The 27632-nt window shown below is 40.4% G+C and overlaps 1 protein-coding gene across 2 annotated transcripts; it reads right to left on the bottom strand.

Annotated features, from left to right (window-relative positions):
• slc43a1b (solute carrier family 43 member 1b) lies at positions 1 to 26179 on the bottom strand. Of its 2 annotated transcripts, none has more exons than XM_078267542.1 (15): positions 26008 to 26179; positions 20333 to 20491; positions 15820 to 16003; positions 15642 to 15697; positions 14050 to 14126; positions 9115 to 9207; positions 8594 to 8727; positions 8032 to 8174; positions 7014 to 7160; positions 6756 to 6791; positions 4474 to 4606; positions 4024 to 4153; positions 3799 to 3872; positions 805 to 928; positions 1 to 654 (listed from the first exon to the last, which is right to left on the bottom strand). In XM_078267542.1, the coding sequence occupies exons 2-15, from the start codon at positions 20484 to 20486 to the stop codon at positions 418 to 420; spliced, it is 1722 nt and encodes a 573-aa protein (XP_078123668.1). In that variant the 5' UTR covers positions 20487 to 20491; positions 26008 to 26179; the 3' UTR covers positions 1 to 417. The 2 variants fall into 2 exon arrangements, with proteins under 2 accessions (XP_078123668.1, XP_078123660.1); XM_078267534.1 differs by having other exon boundaries at positions 7014 to 7163.
• Between the last annotated feature and the right edge of the window lie 1453 nt (positions 26180 to 27632).

A 27632-nucleotide genomic window follows, 5' to 3' on the forward strand; every position in this document is an offset into this window, starting at 1 on the left:
GATACGGTGAATAAGACAAAGTCCCAAATAAGTCGACATGTTCCTTTAATGCTTGGGTCAAGGGTTTGGGGACTGGAAACTTTCCCAGCATGCAGTTCCCTGTTCCATCACATGTACACATATGCTCACTCATGGGCAATTGATGTTGTTTGTGGGGAAAGGAAACCCCAATAAACAGCATGTAAACTCTACTAACTAAAATTCGAGTTGTGAACCACTAAGCCACCTTAACATATCATTTGTAAAGTTTTTTTTTTGTTATGGTGTGGTACTATTGCTGGCTAAAACCTGTATGTACTCATGTTTGTTTTAAATAAAGATAAAAGAAATTTTGCTCAATATGTTTGAATTTTGTATTGTTTTGTTTTTGCTAGATGTCATAGTTTTCAATATAAACATCATAAAAAACCCATTTGATCAATCATCTTGAACAGTATGCCCATTTTGTGTGTAATCATTAGCTGCCTGCCCATTGGCTTGGCTCTTAGCAGTTCCACTATCTGACCGGGTTAGAGGAGCATTCTCTTTGTCAGATTGGCTGTCAGCCAACCTATCACGCTCTGCTTTTGCCCTGATCAGGTTTCTACGGTGATAGAACAGATAGGCTGGCAACAGGAAGCCAGCCAGGGAGCAGATGAGAAGGCCCAAATTGATCTGTTGTAAGGAGAGACATGTCAGTGCATGGAACAAACATGTCATCAAATCTGTTATCCTCCTGTCTTCTATTTGATGTGTGTGTGTGTGTGTGTGTGTGTGTGTGTGTGTGTGTGTGTGTGTGTGTGTGTGTGTGTGTGTGCTCCCTACCCAGTAAGGATCTCCACTGAGGTGTCCCACCATCAGTATGAACAGTGGCTGTTGAAGCAAAGCGAAAGCAGCACTGATCATTGACTGCATGCCTGTCAGTGTTCCAAAGTGGTTGGCTGGGTACCTAGGGAGATAGAAATGATTCACACATCAGAATCATAGACAGTATATAAGAATGGACCAACACATCCTGTTGCTCTGGACGGAGACCAGTGAAGGATATTAGAAGCACTTTTCCGGTGAGCGCCGAGCGTTACTGAGCAGCCTCCAACTGAGAGAGACGACGTAAATGTGACGTGAGCAACCTGTCTGAAAGTTGTAAGCCTTCTGGTAGCTGTGCCAAGAGAAATCTCAATCATTCCCAATCTTGCAGAGACGGAGAGTGTAGGTATATGTAAGGAGATAACATGGACACAGGCTAATTATTGCTAACTAAAATGCTAGTTAACATTAGTTATTAAACCTAAACATCTAATGTAAGTCAAAACTGCCTGTGAGCTTCTCCTGTACTATACAGTAATTCCTCTACTATGCGACAGTAAGTCTCGTGGTTATGACACAATCGTTAGCCTATTTTTACAAAAACGTCTGCTACGGAGCCATAACGTGAGGTACAAGGTAATGGAGCCTTTTATACATTGTCGTGTTTCTTTAGAAATAAACAATGGACAAATAAAGTCGTTAAACGCTTTAGATGTAAAGTTATTCCCTGTCAAAGTGACGTCAAAATGAATGGGAGTCAATGGAATGCTAACGGGGGTGAGTGCTTATTAGCATCAAAATGGTGCCATAGGAGGTTCGGGTTGTGAAGAGACGCTTACCCCCTTGATCAGAATACACGGGTTTCCTGTTTACAAACATTACAGCGTGCGCATACCAGGGGCAGAAAGCCAGATTGGTGAGCTGGTCCGCTACTGCAACAACCTTAAGTATTGAAGCTTTACTTATTGTTTGTATATAACTGCTGACTCAATAAAACGTGATTTTAGTTGGATCTGTTTGTCTGTCTTTAATTTTGCAGTGTTACTGTGATATATATTTATGGCTATAATTATTATTTTAGGCTAATATAATAGCCAATGTTAGCAGCAGGGTTACCCCTGAGTGTACTCCTATGGTTGGTTTATGCCTTAAAATAATGGCCAGGATTTCTGGGAAAAGTTACGATATGTGTGTCTCCATTTCAAAACATCACTGCAGGTTGACTGTTTTTAGCAGCAGAGGTTGATTGTGGGCGAGAGGGCGCCAACACTGTCGTGGTTAGCTCGCCGAAACTCTATTGCCGCTGTCTCGGCAACGTTAGCTAATGTCCGCTAGCATACGTACAGGCTAACTATAGCCAGTTAGCTTTGTGTGTAAAGTAATAAAAACCCACGCATCTCGTAGGAGCGAAGCTTAATATTTCATTCAATAAAATTATGGTACAAAAGGAGCACTAACGCCACAGGTCTTATGTTGACAACGTGGAGGCAGATATAAGAAACTCCGAAGGCAGTCATAATATTTACCTAGCAGGCTAGGCTAACGCTGTTACGCTAACGTTAGCAAAACATCGGCGTAGCTTTAGCTAGCAGTGTAAACTTGTCTCGAGTCCGGACCTTTAACTGTCTATGGTCAGGACTCGAGTACTACAGCCCTGACAGGTAGATATCACTTAGCTGAACTGAACAAGCTGCAACTTTTCTGATTGATACAATGGGAGCCTGACTCTTGCATATGACCCCAATCTGCCCTTCTTATGGCTTGAAGCCATAACCTCCGCCGGTTTTTGGCAAAAGCATGCTTCCCCCTACGTATGTTAAACATCAGGCACCCATCACTGGCTCTGTTTGTACAATTAACCAACAACAACTCCTTTGCATTTTGACTTACGCTATGCTGCTGCTGCTGCTGCTGCTGCTGCTACTACTACTACTACTACTACTACTGCTGCTACTACTACTACTACTACTACTACTACTACTACTACTACTAGCTACACGTCTTCTTTCTGCCCCCCGGTTGCGTGCGCAACCAGTGATGACGTTGCCGAGAAATCCATGTATAATAACAAAGAGAAAGAATGTCTTTTCCCCAATCATTGTCTTTATTCACAATGAAAATACTCTAAAGAAAAGAATAAACTGTGTATATGATGTGATTATATATATTTTGTACATTTTTCAATAAAAAATTTATCACAAAAGAAAATACTCTAAACCTAGCACAATAGGATAAAAAAAAAAATGTGGCAAGTGACCATGGTATAAGTGGGTGGACACCTCGTCGGCACCCTGCACCCAATCAGAACCATGGTATAAGTACATTTACAGTACTTAAGTACTGTACTTAAGCATTTGAGGTACTTGTACTTTACTTGAGTATTTTCATTTTATGCTACTTTATATTTCTACTCCACTATAGTTGGTAGTGGTACAGTTGGTGTGAATGCTGGAAAGCAGACATTAGCAATGAAAGCAGAAGGCACACATTTAATGCCAAGTGAGGCTGATTACCTGTTGCCTTGCTGCAATTTGATTCTCTATTTGCCAAGCACTGTTGTCGTCCTTTGCTCGTAGTTGTCAGAAGTATTTATTTTAAAGAAGATAACTGTCGTCACCATGAATTTTGTGGATTATCTTCTACAAAACATACAACATCTACAACATTTGATAACTTGTCAGAGAAGATGCTTCCCGTTAGTTCTATTCAGAGGGGATGGTACTGGTCAAGAACAGGCTTTCAGGATCTCAAGTATCTTTCTGAGAGGATTACCAAACGCAGCAGGACAACACTCAGCAGAGCAAACATAGCTGCCCAAAATGACAGGGTATACTGTACAGATGGGGAATTGAGCAGTATAACAGAACATGTATGTGCCCAGTCATCATCTGTGTTAACAGTGTAGGAAATGTGAAATAGCGCATTATGTAAAATTGTGTAATTTTCTGGTTTCATAGTTTATTTAAAAATATCTATTAGTGCAGCTTTAAGGATGCCAGTGGTGATACGTACACAGCAGCATAGAGACCTCCACAGCAGGAGTGAATAAATCCTCTCACTATGGTATGCAGAACAAATGACACCACCTAATAGAGAAGGAAAGAACAGATTAATAAATGATCGTCAAAAGTGTGACTTTGTGTTTTTTTTAATCTGTGTCTGCAAATTCATACGCATTGATTCTGTATTAGCATAATATTTAAAATACGTTGTATTCCTGTACAGTATTTTTCTAACCTGTATGGGCAGGTTGTCAATCAGGGAAATTATTCCAAAGGTGACCAATAGGAGGTTGGTGAAGGTAAAAGCTCTCATGGCATTGGTCAGTTTCTGGATCTTTCTGTCTCTCTTTGGGGATTCTGATTGGCTGAAGGGGACAAATGTCAAAAAAGGCTGACAGCTAAGGAGGATATGTGGATGTTACAGAGTCCAAGATGCAGAAGTATGATGTGCTGTTTCCTTCATCTTTTACAGTGTAGGCAAGGTAGGGCTCACTTCAGGGCCAGTATTAACAGCCACCAAATACTCTTTCAATGTAAAAATGGCCTATGAGTATTGAATTCCAAGATGAACCTTCTAAGCCTAATCTATACAAAAAGCATCTTTGTTACTGGCTGCTTTACAACAATGTAAACATAGCAACACAATGCCTAAACCCAAAGACACACCATTGGACCTTCTTCATACCTATTCTCTGTTACTGTGTTTGCATTTTCTTCTTCACACTCCTTCAACCTCCAGTCCATTATGTAGCCAATCATAGGACAGGTCAGTAGACACAGCAGCTGCATTGTACCGAAGATAGATGAGTAGAAACCAACTGGGGAGGACAGAAAGAGAGTGAAGTCCATAGAAACATGGAGAAAAGCAAATGGAAAACAGATTGAAACCACTACAAACAGTACTTATTATCTTATCTTAGAAATACTGATGTCAAGTATTTCAGAGGTTTCATTTCCCAATATGAAGATCTAAATGGTGTTTCAAAAAATGCGGAACTCCGGGTACTGGCTCCAATCATCAGCATGTATGGCAGCACAGAAAATCGGCAAAGTTTTCCTTAAGTTCCCAGCCAATGCTAGCGGTAGCTAGTTAGCTTGGTTGGCAGAATGCTGAACAAGACATTTTTAGGCAACCAAAATGTTCCAATGAAGTGAAATTACACAGTGATCATGCTTAATTTATAAAATAAACCTCATGTTGTATTGAAGAAGACTTGAAACTAACGATTGAGACCATAAACTTGTTAGGAAAATGTTTATTGAGGCAACTAATGGAGTCGCAATGTTTCGGACTGTCTGCTCGACCTAATTGCATTTTAACATACCACATATATACATCAAACCTACAGTAGGCCTAGGCTACGTGCAGAACATTGTATGTTATTTCAGAAGTGAAAGAATGGCTTTGTTGTGGATTTGCTTTACCCTGACTCGAGGAGAGACTTCACTCGCTCATCTGCTACAGATCCACTCATGACAACGCAGCCGGCCGATTCGCGCGATTGACTAACTCACATGAGATCTCATGAGTCATCGACAACTCATGAGTCATCAAGGACTCATGAGTGATGATGACCCATGAGTTCTCGAGTGAGTCCCATGGTCTGCGAGCTTGCAATGTTTCCGGCTCTGAGTCTGCGGGTCGGGAAGTTCCTATTACTTGTCTCGGACTGTCTCTCTGCTCACTCAGTCGCTTGAGTTGACTTGTGGAGTTGTTGTTGCCTACGAAATTGTAAGTTACAACGCTTTTGGCAGCTAAGATGGCTAGGACTAGTAGTAGCTAATGTTGCAAGAGGTTCGTGTGTGGCACTGTTATCATTTTAGACTGAAGTGTAGTAGGACTCAACTGATCCGAGTTAATGATACTAGAGACTCGCGACTCATGAGTTAATTTAAATAGTCGGGTGAAAGGTCCGAGTGAGTCACGACTCAAACAGGTTTAATCACTAGTTGAAGCTGGAGCTACTGCAACGTTACAGCAGGGCTTTGTACCATGAAAAAATCAACAATAAAGGCTTATTAACCAAATACTACACAACTGGACATGTCCCAGCAGTAATTTGACCATGAAATTGGGGAGAAATGACCAGTATTGGCCGCCAGGATTACAGCTATCTCATGTTAGCATGCAGCTACTTAATATTCAGCACTAGGTTAACGTTAGATTGTAATGGAACGAAGCAGCACTTTCTACCATCAAAAATAGCAGATAAAGGCTTCTGAACCAAACACAACCCAATAGGTTTCAGCAGGAATGCAACCCGAAATTGGGTCGAATTTAACAACATTGGCAGCCAAGATGACAACTTTTACTGCCGTTAGCATGTAGCTACTATAGTTAGCAGTGGACATTAATAGAATATAGCAGAACTTTCTACAGTCAATAATCGCAGATAAAGGCTTTTCAACCAAATACTACATAACCGGTAATGTTTAGGAGTAATGTGACCTGGAATTGGGGAGAATTTAACAACACTGACAGCCAAGACGACATTTTACTGCCATTAGCATGTAGCTACATGCGACAATGTTAACACCACCACAGTAGCAAGGTAAAAAAAAAACACTCCAGTCCTGCCTACCTGGAGCAGATAACCAATCATAGCAGTCCAGCTTAGAGTTGTGTAACACTTAGAACAGTTGGAAATCTGAACGTTTTAGCTCACGGGGGTTTCTCTAAAATATTTTTACCTCATTATTTGAATTTGAAATTTGTTATGGCCACATTTAACATGAAAATCTGACATTATAACATTGTAGATGTGACAGAAAATACCATAATATGTACGCTTTAATAATAATTTCTAGTTTCCAATGGTCCAAATGCTCTCTCAAAGGTGTGAAGATTTAAAGATGTCAAGTAAACACACAAAATGCAACTGGAAACATCAGTCAAAACATTGTAGTAACTCCTCTTAGCCCAGTGACAGCCTGTCCATTCTTAACACTGAGCATCTTGCCTCATACCTTGTTCTTCCACCTCCTCCTGCAGCTCTTCAGAAGCTGAAACAGACAACAGCTTCAGGTCAGGGATCCCCACGTATGCTTTAACACAATGTTAGTGGCAACATCACTCTTCAATCAGCTTTTGTCAATATAAAATGATTCTAATTGCTTCACCTATAATGACAAAGGAAACCATACAATGTTGATGCTCTTGTCATTGTTTGGTTCAACCAAGGGGTATTTTTTTAAACAAATATTCATGTAGGTTATTATTCTTACGGTTGGGGTCGCCGTAGGTGACCAGGAACTCCAGCATCTTGTTCATTGCACCCATAAAGAAGATCAGCCTCAGCTGGGTCATTGCCATGGTGATGATACTCCACAGGAAGATGGGAGTGCACACAGAATGACAGAGTGGCACTGAGCCTGCTGAAAGAGAGAGAGAGAGGGATGTAATGTGTTTCCAGGGACTCAAACAATTCAGCCCAATTGTTACAGTTCACCGGGAGTTCAGTTTCCAGAATGCAGAATGTTTCTCTTTTATTTTTTATGGCACTTTTGTACCTAACCCTGGAGTTGGAGGCACATTATTACCATGCAGAACTTCAGAGGCTAATGGAGGGAACTCATACTGTACATCAGTGTTCTAATGTTCATTGAATCAGTATCCAAATTCACTGTACAGTTATTCACTATCAACAAGGAACCTGTTTGAAACTCTCATTAAGTGGCTGAGACTAATGAAAGCATGACACACATGATAAGTGACACTTTTAATTAAAGCCTGATGAAGAGTTTCACACGACACTGAAATAACCTGTTTCACAAAAAACAGTAGTATAGTAAAATAGTAGAAGAATCATTTCAAATGGTATTGGTTGTTGAGAGGCTTGTCCTCCTTAGCTGAGCTGTAACTCTGCTGTGCCAACTTTATTTTAAAGAATCTGTCTCTTGTGAATCCCTAACTTCATAGAAGTGCAATACTAAATTGCTCAAGACTTCTTCTTTACATTTGCATGATCAAAGCAACCACACTTAATGGTGAACATACACAGGTCTTTTCAGTCATTATACCAAACAACAAAACTAACAGCAGCCAGCACGACACAAATTGGAACTGGCTGCTTTGCACTAGAAAACAGAGGATTTGTGTCATATACTCATCTCAATGTGTTTCACACATTTCCACTCTGATGATAAGTAGAAATTCTGGTAGAAACCTCCATATTTGTTGTTTAACACAAATATATAAATGTAAATACAACAAGCGTTTAATGTCGACGACAATGTCCCTTACCCTGGGTTGTGGTCAGGGAGTCTGTCTGCTGAGGTTCTGGCAGCTTAGGTCCCATCATGTCTTCCATGACAGTCACATGGGTGATGTACCTGTCCCCAGTCATCTTGTCCTCTGTCACAACTCCACTAAACTTCACCTTTTTACTGCCAAGAAAAGACAAAGAGATTGAAATGTATAATATACATCTAAAATAACTTCAGCCCTTACAAGCCAATGGCAAGACAAGTAATGATCTACACATGATTACTTTACTGAACATCTGCTTTCAATTCATGGAGTGTCCAACATTGAAAGGGGTCAGCATTAAGGTGCTCAGTAAATTTCATGAAAATGTCCTACACATTTTGTGTAAATAACAGCTTTTTAAATATTATTTAAGTGTTAAATAGTTTTAATCATAATTGAATGTGCATACCCACATAGAACCTAAAAGAAAGGGGGAGGGGGGTGTGTGTTATGGAGTAGCACGGCAAAACTAATTTCTGGGATTTTTAGGGAATATTGTGTTTGGGTGTGTTTTAATTTGAGTATAATGTGACTACAGGATGTAGAGTACACTGACGTGTATCTGATGTCTTCAGGTGCAGGGAAGGATTCAGCAGGCCAGTTTAGGAAGCAGTTGATGAAGACCATGCAGGCCATACCAGACCAAACCCACATGATGATGCGGAACGACACGCCAAGGTCATAAATTAACTGGAGGGGTAAGAGCCGTAAGACGGGAAGGAAGAGGAAGGTTTGGGAGGAAGACAGATAAGGAGAGAGACACATAGAAAGGAAAGATAATAGGAATGAGTAGAAGAGAAGGCGAGAAGGAAAATATGTCAAAAAATAATAAGTGTACATCGGCATGTTGTAAACTTGACATATGGCATCGTTGTATATGCAACGATTGCTAAAGGTCATCACTCAAATCAAGCAAGTTGACGAAAACAATCCTAAATAATAATTTTTTGTGATGATTATGTTGAAAGGTTATTCTGTGCTGATTAAAATTTGATGTTCAAGTAGATTTGTGCATGCATGCGTGTGTGTGTGTGTGTGCGTGTGTGTGTGTGTGTGTGTGTGCGTGCGTATGTGTACCTTGACACCAAGGAAGGTGACGGCTGAAGAAGCATAAGAGCCAATCATCAGGGAGAGGATGGTTGATCGTACATTCCCAAACATGTTAGGCAGCTAGATGACAGAGAGAAACATTAAAGAGAAAGGAGCCTTCTATAATATCAAACGAATATATGAACCATCAGTTAGCAGTAAATGTGATAAAATAAGCTGCAGCTGAAATCTATTAATCAGCTAAGAAATTTGCCCTCTTTCAGGCATTTCTATGAAACAACATACAGTGTAAAACTGATCAAAATAAATAAACGAAATCACTGTAACGAGTAAACTAATTCTCAGTGATTCAAAAGACACAACTTCTGCCTGTAAAAAGGAAGATTGAAATTGAAATGAACCAGAAGGCATTGCTATTGTATTCTTATACACACACACACACACACACACACACACACACACACACACACACACACACACACACACACACTCATAGTGCGTGGCACTATCTTTGTGGGGACCCGTCATTGACATAATGCATTCTCTAGCCCCTTACCCTAACCTTAACCATCACAACTAAATGCCTAACCTTAACCCTTACCCTCACCCTAACCAGAACCTCATTCTAACCCGAATCCTAAAACCAAGTCTTAACCCTCAAACAGCCCTTTAAACTTGTGGGGTCCAGCATTTTGGCTCCACAAAGCTGTCGGGACCCCACAAGTGGACTCCCGGTTTTTGGACCCCACGAATATAGTTAAACAAGAACAAACACGCACGCACGCACACACACACACACACACACACACACACACACACACACACACACACACACACACACACACAGCCCCTCTGTGTGAATGTCACCCATCCTTGTGTTATGCCAACTTGGTGTGTGTGGGTGTGTGCATGTGGACATTCTCTGGCCATGTAGATTGGAGTGTATAGTGTGTGTGTGTTTTTGTGTGTGTGTGTGTGTGTGTGTGTGTGTGTGTGTGTGTGTGTGTGTTTCTACAGACTCTCACTCTAACTATAGACGCAGCTGAAGCGCTGTCAATCACACAGTACACGGCACCCGGCTTTGTTCACACTACAGGCCTTCATGTTCAGTTTAAACTTACTGCTCATATTAGAGTTTATGGATGGCTGTTCATTTCTATTCTAGAATGTGCCCAATAGTATATCCCAATCGATCAATTAATCAATCAATTTTATTTGTCACATGTAATCATATAAGGTATAATTCGAGTAAATTAATAAATATATGTCTAAGGCAGTGTCTTCATTTAGGAGACTAGAAGGCCTGAGGTTACATTTGACTGAAAATTTTTTCAGTGGTGCCTTTTATGTTCAATTCAATTTGTTCAATAAAAGAATGTTGGAAATGATTTTCTTTCTTTTTTTTTTAATTCAACAAGCAATTTGTTGTATTTTAGCATAATACTGAAAGCAGCAGAAATGCAGAACGGAATACATTTTAATATCTGTTTATTTATCGCAAGTAATATCGTTATTGGGATATTCAACGTTATCGCATATTTTCCTCATATTGTGCAGCTCTATTTGGTACCTTCTTCCAAACCTCAACAGGGAGAAAAGGCTGTTTCCTGGGTGGTTTGGATCTTTAATGATTCTACTAGCCATTTTCTTGCAGCGCCTGGTGTAAATATCCTTTAGGCAGAGTAGGGCACTGGCTATTGTATGTTTAGCCAAACAAACCACTCTTTGCAGGACCTTGCGGTCCTGTTCTGTGCCATTTCTGTAACAAGCAGTGATGTTCCTTGTCAGGACGCTCTCAGTGATGCAGGAGTAAATTCCTCAGTATTTGAGGGTCTTATGTAGTGACTGTTGGATGCTATTACATCCTAAGACTAGTAGGGGGCTCCATTGTATTGGTTATAAGGAGTTTACCGAGAGCGGGGAACAGCAGTAAATACCCCATGTAGGTCATGTTGTAACGTTCCCAAAATGTTGCCTGCAATAAAGCTAGCTCGACCGAAGATGAAGTGTCTGCATTATGAATGGATATCTGAAGATATCACAGAGTGGATACCGTTACGTGCCGTCTTTTGTGTGTGTTTTTTGTGTTTCCTTTCCTTTTTTTTACTTCCACCAGGTATGCATGTTGCGCCACTCCCGCAGCTGAAGCTGTTCAGTGCTCATCAGGAGAGGCGTTAAATGGCTGTGCTGAGCCAGTCTGAAAAGGGGGGCTTCAGTGGAGGCCAGCAAGAGACAGACAGAGGGGCCAGTAGTGTTCTGTTTTGTTGGTTGTTAGTCGTCTTCTTTTTGAAGATCGTTTTCTGTTTAGTTTGTGTAATAAATCCTTTAAGTTAACTTTGAAGCATTTTTATGCCTTTCCTTGGTTTCCCCCCCGGGTTTATTATTTAATTGTTTGCGTCCTCCAACCCAGACACAGTGGGGACGGAACGGTTTTGGGGACTCGTCCGGGATCTTTTGAAAGTCAGGTTCGGTAGGTTTGTTATCAAGTTTAAGATACTTTGTGATTGCACGTTTGATTGTCTGTTACGGTAAGCCTTTCTGTTGGATATTTCCCTGTGTGTTGCCTCTGTGGTTTTGCTCGTGTGTGACTGTGAAACTGCTTCCTCACTCTAGATAGGGTAGTGTCCAGCTGGGGTTAATCAGCCTTTCCTTCAGGCACTAATTTATTATTTCGCCTTTTTTATTTTCTGAGTCAATTCTGGGCGGAGGCGTCGTTCTCCAAAGGGGGCTGGTGTTTCAGGCCTGTAAGTTGCCTCAAGCCCGGCACGACTTCAGAAGATAGCCTACATAGGGGTTAGGGTTGGTTAGGCAGCTTCCGAGGAAGTTTTTGTTTCTGTGAGGCGAGGCTGGATGCCTATTGTCATGGGCTTAATATTGAACATTAAACTTCATTCACTTCGTTCAGTGTGACTGTGCTTATGCTGTGAGTAGGATGGCAGCTTTTAGAGTGCCTTTGTGCCTCTTAACAGACAAAATGCTGAGCTAGTGTTCGGTCACAATGTGCGTGGCCCGTTGAAAGTGTTGAAGGAGAAGCTAGTGTCTGATTCTTCTCGTAAAACTAACGTGTTGGATTTTGTTTCCCGCTGTAGAGCACGCCTGCAATAGTTGGGCTGACGTTGAGCATCTAGTCTAGTCGGCCCCCTTCAGGTTTTTTGTGTTGTGCTAATCCTGGTCTAATTTGTGGTTCATAAATTAATCAAATTGTGCCAAAGTACCATATCACTGTTTTCCAAAATGCTGGAGCTGCAATCTGATCGATATGTTTATGGATTATGTCTGACTATTATGCACACACCCATTGTCTGTTTGAGTTAGAACGTTAACCGTTGAACAGGAAGTAACCCTGGCTGGAGGGGGGCCTTAGGTCTGTCTAAAATGTAAAGGACAATATTTATCCCTGCTTAAATCCCTGGAAATAAGATTTCAGAAGATTAAAATAAAAGTGCTGGCTCTGGTCAGTCAGTTTATTATAGTAAAAACTGCCTAATCAAAGTTCACAGAGCATGTGTTTGCAGACACAAACAAACACCAGATACAAACACACACCAGACCAGCAATGAAAGCAGTAAGAATGGAATGACTATGTCAAGTCCAGGACATGTCCAGGTCAGGAGGGAGAGAGAGAGAGAGAGAGAGAGAGAGAGAGAGAGAGAGAGAGAGAGAGAGAGAGAGAGAGAGAGAGAGAGAGAGAGAGAGAGAGAGAGAGAGAGAAGGGGTGGGAGGGTGGGAGGGTGTGTTGGCTTCCCATGCTTTGGATTGGCTGAGAGGCCACAGCAGAATTTAGAACAAATGGAACAGCATGTGCTGCTTTGCAAAACACACACACACACACACACACACAAATTAACATGTGTTTATAATCCCAGGTACACTCAAAGCAGTCAAAAGCACACACGCACGCACACACGCACGCACACACGCACGCACACACGTGTTTGGAACAAGAATAGTAACCTTTGTGCCTGTAGATAGGTGTACTGGACCTAAAAGAGTCTGTGCACAGTGAATCCCCGGGGTCAGAGAACGCTGCTGCTCTGCTCTGTAGGTTGAAACCTTCAAGCGTTTACACCTCTGGACAGCAGGTGTTTTGACTTTGACGGATAGAAAAGTGGGCATTTGGGGCGTCCTGGTGACCTAGCAGACTGTGTGATGTACCATGTCACTGTGATGTCCCAGGTTCAAGTCCAAACAGCAGGGACCTTTGTCCCATGTCTCTGTCCCCTCTCCTGCTGAATGTAGTTCATGCACTGATGTTGTACACAGATGTCTGTCAGAGTTGAGATTGCCTCATTTAGTTTGACATTGAGACACTAAATATCTTGCGTTTCATCTGCATCAATTATAAAATGTCAAAGAGGACTGAAAGTAAATGTAGGTTTCTAGGCTGTCATCAATGAAAAATAGGAAAACTTAAAGAAGCAGTTTACATTGTTAATGCTGCATTCACTGATATACATTGTATGGCCTTTGTAAACGCAAAACATGATGTTATAGTGAAAAGTTTTGCAAACTATTTACACATCCGGCAGACACAGACTAGCTTTTAACTCTAGTTTGTTCTCCATCTTTAGCTGCTAAATGCTAAATGCTAAATGCTATGTTCACCATCTGGTCTCTCATTTATTTAGTCTGCTATTTGGTGCTGGGCAGTGTACAGTGGGTTAAAGAGAACCTTTTTTGAAGAATACAGCTTCTGCTGGTAATGAGATGGATCAGTTTCAGGGTGTAAAAACAAAACAATATGTTGAAAAATGCTTTGTAGAGCTGAACTGGGGTGAAAATTGGGGTGAATATTGTATTTTTGTCACTAAGAGAGTAAGTTGTTATTTTCCAGTGTGAGGACCTATTTTTAAAACTAACCTTCCAAGTTTGAAAAAACATAATAATATTGTTCATTTGTAACAATAACCATTTTAAAAAAGTTTGAAAAATAGAGTGTGTGTATGTGAGTGCCAAGCATACTGTAAGTGAGGTGAAGGTCAGGCAGATTCCTCCAAAGCCATTAAAGGAGACAGCGAGGAAGATGAGGCCAGACAGCACTGAGGGAACACATGGAAATGAAGATTACCATAAACTATAATGAAACTTTAAAGGAGCTGTACTCTGCATTCAGAACATTAATATAACAGCTAACAAATATTTGCTATGTAAAGATATAGTGGAGTAATGGCATCCTGAGAATGAAGTCACACTCACTCTGTATGTGTTCTTATCTGAGTTTCTCTGTTTTTTGATTAGATATCCAGTCAAGTCGCACATGCATGTAAGTGCATGTGTCCATAGTCTCGCATTGCCAGACCTATATCCACAGTGCTGTGAAATAAGGCCTGGCTACATCACAGATACATTCTGGGATAGGAGAAAAAAAATGCTCCTGGATGTTTGTATTTCTTAAACCAATCACAATCATCTTGGGTGGTGCTAAGCTCTGGATGCAGCAACGGTGGCTCTGCTAAATAGTCTCGTGAAGGAACTTGTTTTGGTGGAACATTTTTACCCCGCAAAAGAAAACGCCACATAAAATATGAAATGAAGTTAACTGTTGACACAATACAGTAACATGAGCTATTTAAATTAGCTGATACATGGTTAAACCTCATTAGCCCCTACCAGTGTATCTCCGTGTGTACTTCGTCCACAACAATCCCACCAATCGGTCCCAATTAGTAGTCCCAAAAGTAAATACCCTAAACATATTCTTTGTAAATTTTCAGTGTGTACCTTGCTAGCTCAACGTTTTTTTATTGTTTCCGAAAGAGAAGGGATTTTTAGAACCGCAACACAGAGCGGAAATGTACTTCTGCAGATCCACACTACTGTGGAGGAAGTACACAGATGGACGGAGATACACTGGTAAGAGCTAATGAGGTTTAACCATGTATCAGCTAATTTAAATAGCTCACGTTACTTTAGTGTGTGAACAGTTAACTTCATTTAATATTGTATGTGTATGTTTTCTTTTGCAGGTTGTAAATGTTCCACCAAAACAAGTTCATTACCGAGACAATTTTGCAAAGCCACCGCCGCTCGTCCCGGCGCTTTAATTACATTTTTAATTTATACTTTTATTGATCCCCAGTGGGCAAATTAAAAAAAATTTCACAGCTTAGTGCCACCCAAGACACTCGTGATTGGTTTAAAGAAATGGAAACAACCCAGAGCGTTTTTTTCTGCTATCCCAGAATATACTGGGGGTGTAGCCAGACTGTGCTCCACAGTGCTGTGGAGATAAAGCTGGCAATGCGACAACGCAAGACTACGTATTGGGTAAGTGTCTGTGAAAGCCGTGTGGAGGCAATCCCAGCCTATTGTTTTTGTTTAGTATTTCAAGTACAGGCCCTTTAATGATACATTCAGTTATTTTTTGTACCTTTGTCTATCATTCCCAACAGGAAGTGAGTGCAGCCAACATGTCAGCTATAATGTCTAATCGCATAGTGTGTCTGCGGACTACTATGGTAGCTAGGGTAGGTCAATGTGAAGAACTGTATCTCTGGATTAGATGGAACAAGCGTCTGATGATTCAAGTTTGGCGTATTGATGCGTTGTCTTACCTTCAGGGTCATATGCAGCGGCAGCTATCATTGCACAGGAGGCTGCGAAACATGAACTGGAATATACACAGGGTGTCAGAGCACATAATAGTATGGTTTTAATGTCATTTTCATTTAATATGTCGAAAACTCTCGTCTTCAGATAAAAAGCAAATCATAAAAAGACGGTCTGTCACACCTGCCAATGAGCCTTAGTGGGCGTGGCCCAAATCTGTCCATCAGGATCCCCAGGGGTAAAGTGGCTGCACTCAAGAGGAACGAGCCAATGGTAAAGCCAAGGTTCAATATCTCTTCCTGCTCCACACAACTTTTCCACTCCACACTCTCTGTTGAAGTCACATTGGTGTCGACAGTCTCATTTTCTGGATAAGGTCATTGAAAAAAACAAGTCAGAACAGGGTAAACTGTTGAAAGTAGAGAACCAAACCATCTCTGGTGCACTGAGAAGGATAGACATGACAATGTACGAACCAAAGTATACGCAGTATACTACTAACACGATAGGATAGGATAGGATAGGATAGGATAGGACCCTGATAGGATAGGCGCACAGACAGAAAATGGCAGATCATCTTAGATCTGTTTCTGGAGAGCAAAAGTAAAGCTGGGAATCTGGGTGTAATCATAGACAGTGATCTAAATTTCAAGAGCCATATCAATCACCTCACAAGATCAGCCTTCTACCATCTAAAAACATTTCAAAACTAAGGGGCTTTCTATCAAAATCAGACTTTGAGAGATGCATTTATGACAAGCAGAATAGACTACTGTAATGGTATATTCATCAGCCTCCCAAAATCAGCTGTCCAGCAACTACAGTTAACTCAAAATGCGGCTGCACGGGGTCAAACAGGAACAAAAAAGTATGACCAGTAACAATTATTACATAATCACAATATTTGTATGTAATTGTGGTTCATTTGTTTAACTGCAATTAATTGCTTACATTAACTGAGGTCCTAAGGGGTATGGCTGTTGATGGTAAATGTTAATTGTGTTTGGATATGCCAAATTGTAATTATATAAACGATTATTGGTTGGACTGTTGAGCTAAAGCTGTGCTTTTTGTTAGTTGTTGACACTTGTCCCTATACACATTCATACCAACACAAATTACAAGGGGGATACAGTTAGAAAAAAACACATTATCTGGGTCACAAAAAAGTGATATAACCAAAAGACGTATTCTGGAATTCATTTAAAAGTTCAATTTGTTTGAAAAAGTAATTAATAGATAAATATTTTTAAAATTTGACAGAAAGAGACAATTATACATCAGGAGAAAATTAACTTAGTTTGAGACACGTTTCTGTCTCAGGACTAACTAACGTCAGCTAGCGTTGGTGAACTCCAAAACAAAACTAATCTCTGTGATGCTAAATATGTCTTTTAGCTGTGAAACTAAACAACAGGCACGCCGCACACACTTGTTTGGACTTGCGAGCCGGCCAAAGAGTAGTAGGCTAACGTGACGTTTTGAGTGGATTGCGAGCGCGAGACGCTGAAATGGATGCCAATAAGATTCTGAATGGAAAGTTTACTTTTAAAAAGTTGTCGAGGGGGACAGTAGTTTCACCATACACAGCCTGTACGACACGGAGAAAGCAGCCACACTGGAACTGCTGCAGAGTGCAAACGCTGTCTCATTAACCGGTGATCACTGGACGTCAGTGAGGAATCAACATTATTTAGGAGTTACTAAACACTAGATTGACTATGTATATCAGCATACAGTTTTAGGACTGTGTTGTTTGTATTGTTTTTTTGACTGTTTTTGTCATTTGGGACATTGTCCACCCCCTTTTCTGTCCAGGAGAATTGTTACATTCCTTATTAGAAAAACATAAAGGTTACAAATGTCCTGCTGTGGCATCCGGTTTTTGGACCATTTTGTTTGTACTGTATCAGCAAAGTGTTAGTGTTACATCTTAGTTAGGTTAGGTACTTGGAGGAATTTTGCAATAATGACAGATTCACACATTTTTCTTTTGTTTACAGTAAATACATAATAAACAATTACAAATCTTAAAGTCAAGTTCATAAAGTAACTTTCTTTGCATTCATTTGATTCCCAATTAAGATACACTGGTAAGAATGGCTTTCCATTGTTAATATGTAATTAAAAAAAAGTTCTGAAATGCAAAATAATAGAATTTTATTCATGTGATAAAACATGCGATTAATCGTGATTAACTATAGAAATTTGGCGATTAATCGCGATTAAAAAAAATGAATCGTTTGACAGCCCTAGAAAATATTAATAAATAATACAAATATAACTTTTCATTCATCCACACAACATTCACTACACTTTCAAACGAGGCCACGCCCATTTAGGAGACAGGAAGTGTGGACCGTTTCATACCTTTGCCTTACATGTCTTTAGTATAGTAAATCTTTGATGTAGCTTTGCCTGCTACATTTATTTTGGGGGGTAATGTTAACATAGTGAAGCTTCATTTATTGGAGAATAAATTGTAGTTTAAAGCGTAACTCTCGCCAAAATGCAACCTAGAGTCTTTTTGTGAATATACGCAAGTCAAACTTTCATTTAAAATCGTATTTAGGACGGAATCGCCACTTTTAAGATTTACCGTATTGTCGTTTTCAGTCAAATGGCCTTTTGAATGGGAGTGCTAGGGGCACTACTATGATCGCATCAAAATCAACAGCCCCTGGTGATACCTCGAGCAAAGTTTCATGTTGTGTCGAGCCTTAGTGTTTTAAAAATAATGATTTTGATGCGATCATAGTAGTGCCCCTAGCACTCCCATTCAAAAGGCCATTTGACCGAAAACGATAATACGGTAAATCTTAAAAGTGGTATTTCCGTCCTAAATATAATTTTAAACGAAAGTTTGACTCGGGTACACTCACACAAAGACCCTAGGTTGCATTTTTGCGAGAGTTACGCTTTAACTCACTTAAATTTTCAATAGCTTGGCTTACACTGGTAATAAGCATTGGCTGTAAGAATGGTGGACGTAGCATTCACGCCGTCACCCATTTGTTAATGGGAGCCTCAAATTTGCCGATAAGGGCCATAGACATACATACGTCTATGATACGGGCATCGTGCACTCATTCACTTAAGCCTAACAGCCAATCAGAGTGATTCCTGAAAAACTAGGCAATGCTTTGCCAGTGTCTCATGTGAAGATGACATGAGTCAAGCATCTGTTCTACTGATTCCATCTATATGTGAGAGCTTGTAGTGCCATGGAAGAGAATCCTATAGTATTGCAGTGATCTTTTTTCTTTGATCAAATGGAGCTTTTGCAACACTGTAGGATTGTATTGTTTATTTGAAGTCCTACAATTAGTATTTGAGTAAGACACTTTAATTTGAACTACTTTCAACTAAAGAAATGGTACCACTGACAGCCGTGCGGCTTGTGAAAAAAATGAGAGGAAACAAAAGAAATCCTTGTGGATCCTGGAGATCCTGAAGAAAGGGCAAGTGTTCCGTATCTACAGATGACTAGAATAACTATTTGGATGGTGTTCTGACCAATGCAAAGGTGTGTAGAAGCCTTCAGAGGTGTTAAAACCTTGGTACATTAATTCAAAACTATCTGCAATAAAGATATCATTATCGTTTTTTGAGTGAACCGCCCCTTTAAAGTATAAACTTAGCACAAAAAGAAAGGAAATTTGTCTTTGGTAGATTATTTCTCTGTGGTAACAATGCTTTTTGGCAATAAATCTTATTGGAAAGCCTGTTTAGTTCCCTTTCAAATGGTGCCCCATTTGTAAGGAACATGCATTTGTGGGACGAGCAGCAGTGCTGCCAGTGCCAAACAGCTTATTCTGCCATTGACTCGTTTGGTGTTTGGTGGATTGGATGATTGAAGTTTGAAGAAACAAGACATATTGGCAATTGAACAATTGATTCATTTCACAAACAGGAGCCTTAGTAGCGTGTGGAAGAACCAACGGTATAAGATTTATTGCCAAAAAGCATTGTTACCACAGAGAAATAATCTACCAAACACAAATTTCCTTACTTTTTGTGCTAAGTTTATTAAAAGAAGCATCCTGTCTCACGTCTGAGCTCTACCGGTAACCAGCTGGCAAAACAGCCTCCATCCTCCTTATCTTGGAGGAAGTTTGAACATGAATGACCTCAAAAACAATAGTTAATAGCAAACGTCAGGGACAATACAAGATACAAAGACTGGAACAAAAATTCTTGGCAGTCTTGTTGGCAGACAAATCAAAATATTGTTTTCTATTACAGTCATACTGTATCTAAAAAGAGCAATATTAAAGCAACACCAAAGATTCTTTTGTACCTTAAAATAATATTTCCAAAATCATTTCAGTGGTTCATCAACTCGTAACAGGGTGAACGACACTTCTGCATTCGCTTTGCGGCCCTCTATCGGCTATAACCGCACCATGCAAGTTTGCCAGATCGAGTAGTGGATCTGTAGTTCCAATGAGACATACGACAGTGGTAACGGACAATTCTGCTTCCAACCTGTAGGGGGACCGAAGAGGAAAAGTGCTTTGGTGTTGCTTTAAGAAAGAACCAGAGGCATCATCATGTACTGTATCACCAGAAGTGCAGTCAAAATGTCAATGTAAATGTATTTTTTGAAACTGCAGCTTTCAAACTATCCCAGAGAGGAACGCGTCTGACATATCTGACTGTGAATGACCACGAGCTGCTTGAATGGTGGTCTTACCGATACAGATGTGGGAATAGAAGCCTTCATTCTTCAGCATAATGAGCAGTGAGCCCCAGCCCAGCAAAACAGCAGAGAAGAGCAGGTTCTCTATAATGGCTGTGACAGCCATCCACCACCTCCTCCTGTACGCCTGGGCCAAGCTAGGAGCCATGACAGCTGCAGACACACAACAAGAAGAAAACATTAGTCCACCAAACAGCTAGAAACAGTTTGTGAACCAGCAAGTTCAACAAATCCTTGCTTGCACCACACTGTTTTACTATCTGAGTGTCACATTACAGTTTCCTTTACATAACATTTAACTCCCTTGCACATATCTTGTACTGTATTTACATTTTAAGTAGGGCTGACCAGAATGCTTCGAAGTTTCGAGCGTTGCAGTTCAAGATTATGCATAGCTTCTATTGGACTCCCCTCCAGATTGTTTAGAATTGTTGCAATTGTTTTATATGTTGTTTAAAAAAAAAAATTGTTAATCACAAAAAATGAATAAAAATAAGTTTAAAGAAAAGGGCTCGAGGCATGGCAATTTGTTATGTTTTCAACCCTTTCTGGTGGGCTCACAAAATAAAGAACATGGTTCAGGAAGGTTTATTTGGACATCACTAACAGCGAGTATAATGGGTCAAATGGGTCAAAATTGAACGAGCAAGTAGGTCTATGAACTGTAATGGATGTTTGGGTAATCATTTGACTGTTTATTTTGACGTCTTGTTCTCTTCCAAATATGTTTACCTGGGGTTAGTCTGACTACAAAATGAAAACCCACAGTTTTCCTTCAACTTGGTATATCAAAGTTAGCTAATATTTATAGGACATCTTAAAAATGTGCCATTATCACTGTGACTGAATATGATTTAATACAAAATAATGTAAAAAAAAAGTAAGTTTAACTGTAAAAATATATATAAAAAAAAAAAAAAAAAAACTTAAATGTTTTGTGGAAATGTATTCAACCAGAGTGTTAGGCTATCAGGTACACAAAATTAGTTTTGGTGAAAACACTGAATGTAAACTCTGTGTGTGTGTGTGTGAGTACCATTTCTTCATTAAACACCGTCACTGTTGCATCAGAACTTCTCTGTTTGAGACCCAACAGGGAGGAGGTTGTCCCCACTTGACCATCTGCTGTAGCTGTAGCTATCAAGTGTCATGCACTGATCTAACCCATGTGCACACACCTACGCACGCACACAGAACCATTCATTTTGAACTCCAAATCAATGGACACTGTGTCCTTCCCAGCTATGAGTGTGTACATATTTGATAGACTCAATTAAAAACTTCTGTGGTGTGTGTGTGTGTGTGGAAAAGCCTGTGTTAGTATCCAGCTTATTGAGCCAGGTAAAAGGTAGCAGGAGATTTCTTCATAGAGGCCTAATAGTATTTTAATGTTATTCTAGAAGTTATCTGCTGTAGTTATGGCTGATACTGGGGCAGGACCATCACAGGAAAGAAGGACATTTAACCAATAACAACTAGAAGATAAAAGGGAAAGAGAAAGACAACGGGTGATGACGTGAGTCACACTCGGTCGGGCTTTCAACAGATGGAGACAAATATGGGATTATAATTGGCCCTCAGGTATGTAATATGTCTATTTTATTGATAACATAACTTTACATTGCGCGATGTGGTTGTACGTCTGTAGCCTAGATTAAATGACGTCCCCCTTCCATTTAGCGCGGAGGTTTAATTCTTTTTAGTCCTGTTTGTGTTGGTCTACTATTTTCTCTTACCCTGTCCTCCTGTAGTTGTGTAAAAGCATCCGTGGGTTTCATGAAATGCTCTATATTAATCTAAGTTATTATTACGTTGGTTGCTGCAACTATCTCTTAATGCTTTGGCTCGTGACCCAGTGACAGTGATACCTGGTTTATCTCACCAGACATCCAAAGTAGACTAAGTTACCGTAGCAACACTTGAAATGCAACGATGTATGATTTTCTGTCTGTTCATCGCAACTGTATTACCTCCCCGAAACACTAACTCCGTAATACAGTGGTTAATACAGCACCGTAAAGAAAAGAGCTTTATGACAGCAGGTGTGGTAAACAGTATCACTTTTGTCCAAAGCAGCCGCTAGAATCAACACAAAGTGAAAGTTACATATAGCCACCTTAACAAACTCAGTTTCAAACTACATTCTACAGTTGCACCATAACCTGCTCACTCAAAAATATGAACACATAATCTCCAATAATATGTTCCATTAGTACGACCAATCACATCATAAGTGATAAAAAAAAGAAAAGATTCATTGATACTACATGTCTAAAGCTTCATACCGTTTTTTACTGTTTAAACGTTGCATTGCAATGTACATTTTAGTGGAACTAAAACTGACAGTGACAGCGACTTGGTCGGCATTACTGGGAACGCCCACTAAAACGTCATTTCCTTTTATGCCGTGGGGGAAAACAAACCATTCGAATTAATGAACGTAGACCTTGTTAGCGGTTGATATTTACTCTTTGTCACATTTACGATTGGTTTTTTTGCTTGGTACAATGCCGAAGAGTTGGTGTGTGGCATTCTGCACCTCTTATAAGTTAAAAAAATCCTGATCTTAAGTTTCATATATTATAGACAGACGAAGCCGGTGTTGTCTTGCTGCAGGTTTAAAAGGCTTCACACAGCCCGTTCTCATGAACCATACGTCCAAAAGGTACGAAAAGATAAGCACTGTAATTCGTATGATTTTCCTTCTTTTTTTGCTGTGCGCACGACATTGACTGCTGCTGTATAAGAATGTGGCTGGCCACGTAGGGAGGAGGTCAGAGTGATGGGTGGGCGTTAACACACAGGACTTTCAAGCCAGGGAGCGGAGTTAACTTCCCGGGGAAAACAAAAGACTATCACTATCAATGCGTTTTGGAGCATTAACTTAACTTTCGTCACCGCATAATGCTCAATTTTTCTTGCCTAAACTTAACTGTGAACTCCGCCGAAATGACCGGCAGCTCACGGTGCTCTAGACCCAGCTTACAGTCACCTATTCTCAGGTAACTGAACCACCAAACAACGACTGGCAGCTCGCTGTGCTCTGTACCCGGCGCAAAGTCGACTATTCTCGGGTAACTGAACCACCAACTACCACTAACCTGACGGAGCACCGTGCAGAGCACACCATGCGGAGCACCGTAGCCGGTATGCGGGGCTCTGTAGCGGTTGAACACATCTACTAACTGCCGCTAATTTGACGAGCTGTGACGGAGGTCTGTAGCCGGCATCACGAAGCTCTGTAGCGGCTAAAAACAGCTAGCAACTGCGATCTGTAGCACGGAGCTCTGTAGCCGATGTCACGTGACCATCCGGCGGTCACCTAGTTTTTCGATATCATACGTTTTAGTGTGCGTAACGTTTCGTACGATATCACACGAACCAGTTCATGAGAATGCGTTGCTTCACATCACAACAAAATAAACAAATGTTGCTCTCTGACATTTTGTCAGATCTCTGCAGGGTAAATCCAGACAGCTAGCTAGACTATCTGTCCAATCTCAGTTTTCTGTTGCACGACTAAAGCAGCCAAGACAAGTTCCTTCCCAAGTCTACTTTGCAGCGACACCGGGGCTCTGTCCGGCACTTGGCGCCTCCCGAAACGATTGTGAGAGTATGTTTTTCTCCCATCCCAGAATGCTTTGTGGACTAGCCAGACCCTCCTCCGCAGTGCCGTGGAGGAAGGTCTGGCAATGCGAGACTAGGGGTAAAGGATTGTTTTCCCCCACGGGAACTCCGCCACAAGCCACGCCCCCAGCTATGACGTGTCACCGACCAAGTGTATTGAAGCAATATGATATTCAAACTTTTGACTGCTTTCTTTAATAACTACATAACACAATACTTGTACTTTTACTTTCAGTACTTGAGTAGTACATTTAAAATAAACTACTTGCAATACTTATTACAAAAAATGTTGAATACTTCAGTACTATCACTTAAGTGTGGTGCTTAAAGAGCACTTCAACTTCTACTCAAGTCACTTTTTTGATAGAGTACTTGTACTTTTACTCAAGTCTGGGTCTCTAGTACTTTATACATGTCTGATCACCGCACACTTTTGTTCGGTACATCGTTTAGATGTGACAGACCCTACGGTGGCTCACTCTGTTCTTTCTGCTGGGTCTACGATGCACTAAAGTGCTGTAGGTTTGACTGGTGGCTGCTCTGCGGGGCGTGATATCCCATACTATATGTAATCCTCTGTATCTCTGCTCATGGAAAACGAAAGTGTGAGTATTAATCAAAATCATTATAGATATCCAAGGGGTGTAATACAGTGTATCCTGAAGAACGCATTGCCGGCACAAAACAGCTCGTCACTCCTCATCCTTCAAGTTATCAAACTTTTCAAAATGACATGACAACCGATTTTACGGAGGACTTTACACCTACTAAGGGCTAGGTGTAAGATTTCAGTTGTAACTTATGTCTACGTTAGAACTATTTCAGCTGGTGCAACCCTCAAAATGTTTGTAGCCCAGTCTGCTCTGATTGATCAGTGTTCTTGGGGAATGACTGTAACGGCACTGTCTACCTATATATAGTATAGTTGTGACATCACAACCATACAGAAGTCCTTGAGCATTTTGATACTTTCACAGTATTTAATTCGACCTGCTTTAAAATGAAAAAAGACATGGAAATCTCACTTATTACAATATGGAACCTTTAAATTGTATGTTTAGGATAGGGCTGGGCGATATGGAGAAAATCAGATATCACGATATTCTTGACCAAATACCTCGATATCGATATTGCGGCGATATTCTAGGGTTGACAATTGGTGCTTTAACAAAATATCTTCACCCTTAGATTTTAGATAAATAATCATCAGTAATGTGGATATAATGACTAAGTGGGGAAAAGGCAAATAATAGAACAGCTAGAACAGTCTGGTAAGTTCAGAAAAGTACATCACTTACTGTAATGCAGCCTTTAAAACCAGTAAAAGACAACACTTATGTCATATCATGATATTACGATATCCAAAATCTAAGACGATATCTAGTCTCATATCACGATATCGATGTAACATCGATATATTGCCCAGCCCTAGTTTAGGATCAACAAATAGATTTACAACAACATAGGTCACACCTTGTGAACTCAGAAATATAAAATGAATACCACTTCAGTTGGAATGGACTCTTCTAATGTCAAAAAAGCAAATGTCAAAAACATATGCTTCTACCCTTCTCTCTCTAATACCTTTTCTCAGTTGTGTTAATAAATGCCCATTTCCATGTCAAAGTGACACTCACCCATTAACAAATAAATAGAATAGTTGTTGCCAGAAGTTGAATCATACAAAAGAAATAATTCATAGCTTCATGTTTCATTCACATCATTTCATCATCACAATAATTGCGTTATTTTATAGCTCACATAGAGCTTTCAAATGTTGCAAATGATGTATTGGACAATATGACTCAGCCCAATTAACAAACACTGACAAGATGGTCGTGGTTGACAGGCGGGGGAACTACATCATCTCAGTGCAGTTCTGACAACATAACCCTAACCTCAGCAGTACCTCCCAATCCCATTCAGCAACAGCAGAGTCATTGAATCCTCCCCCGAAGGGTGTATGTGCAGACCCCGTCACATTTGTCTCCATGTGGCAACATATGGAGGAACAACTATGCATCATGTTTAAAGTCACTTACTTTATAAGTTGAGTTCCTCCAGGAGATAATGTGTGTCGATATAGTGGTATCTCTCAGTTTCCTGAGAGAAGTTATAGATTCTGTTTTAGAGTTTAATCTTTCTTTCTTTCTTTTCCTTGTAGATTTAAAGTGTCTTATCCGTGTGGCAGCTGTATTCACTGGCACATGTGCCCTCACATTGACTCTCTCTCTCTCTCTCTCTCTCTCTCTCTCTCAAAGTCTATAAATGGAGCTCAAGTCTCGCCCGCCCACCCCACTGACCTTAAAACACACACAACACACACACACACACACACACACACACACACACACACACACACACACACACACACACACACACACACACACACACACACACACACACACACACACAGACACACCCCTTTAAGGGACCAGAAGCCATGCAAAACTTGTGTCTAACATTCTGGACTCATACGGTGGACTCTATCAGGTTTGATAGAACTACATTTCTCAGCCCCCAACTCTTTGCTTGTAGTGTTTCTGTTCCTGAAGAGCTGAAGGTTTTTCACAAGGCACCAGTTCCACTGACATACTGGTAGCTGGCTCACCGGCCCCATCATGTGGTCAGCTACAGTATGTCTGTACATGAACACATACAGCTACATCTCGCTTTATAAGATAGATAGATAGATAGTCTGCCTATAAGTGGCATCACGCTCTATCTGCACTTGTTGTCTGGTTGTACTTTGCATGGGTGGGATTCTGAAACATCCTTAAATTTGGGAATTGTCGTTTACTCAATGTCAAAGACAGAAAGTAGTGCTACTTTGCACATTTTTGTGGGTCTGAGGTGTACGTCACATTTTAGCTGCCAAAGCTCCGCTGCTCTGTGGCAAAAGCAAATGTGTGCTTCTTTTACCTATATATTTAACAATATCTTTTGCATTTCTAATCCAAACAACGTCAAACTTGGCATTGCACTTACTCGTGCCCGTAGCAAGACACCTGTCAAGTTTGAAATCCATCGGACTAATGGTTCAAGAGATATGCGCATAACAGACAGACACACCGACAGATCCTGCAATGTATAGATAGATGTCATACCTTACTGTAATCATACATTTCAACTGTGATTACAGTCTAATGCTTATATATAGTCTTTCTCAGAGCAACACTAAGCGGGTCTTATCACCGAGCTGTAACGTCGTCCCACCCTCTGAGAACTCCACTGATCTGGCCTGCAGTGCGTGAACATGCTCCTGCATGATGCATGAACCAAACAGCTGTGCTGAGTCATCACATACAGCAGCAATTAGTTATTGAACACGATTATTGAGATCTAAGAGTCTAAGAGTCAATCTACAAAATGGTGCTTCCTGGTTCAGCTTCAGTGAAATGTGTTATGGTGGTGAGGGAACAGAGAGGATGAGAGGGGAAGGACGTATGAATAAAGAAAAGAGATAACAGTCTCTATGAAGTAGAACTTCTTCAATTCAACCTTTATTTTAAACAGGTGAGTCATGGAACAACTTTTGAGTCATTGTGACAGTCTGGAACATACATACCCTCCACTCATGTTTCTCTCATAGACATGGCTGTGAGCTAACATAAAAGAATAACAATGATAATGTCATGGCATAATAAACCCTTGCAGAAAAATATAA

Source organism: Sander vitreus, chromosome 2 (assembly GCF_031162955.1).
Source record: "Sander vitreus isolate 19-12246 chromosome 2, sanVit1, whole genome shotgun sequence".
In the NCBI taxonomy this organism is placed as follows: domain Eukaryota; kingdom Metazoa; phylum Chordata; class Actinopteri; order Perciformes; family Percidae; genus Sander; species Sander vitreus.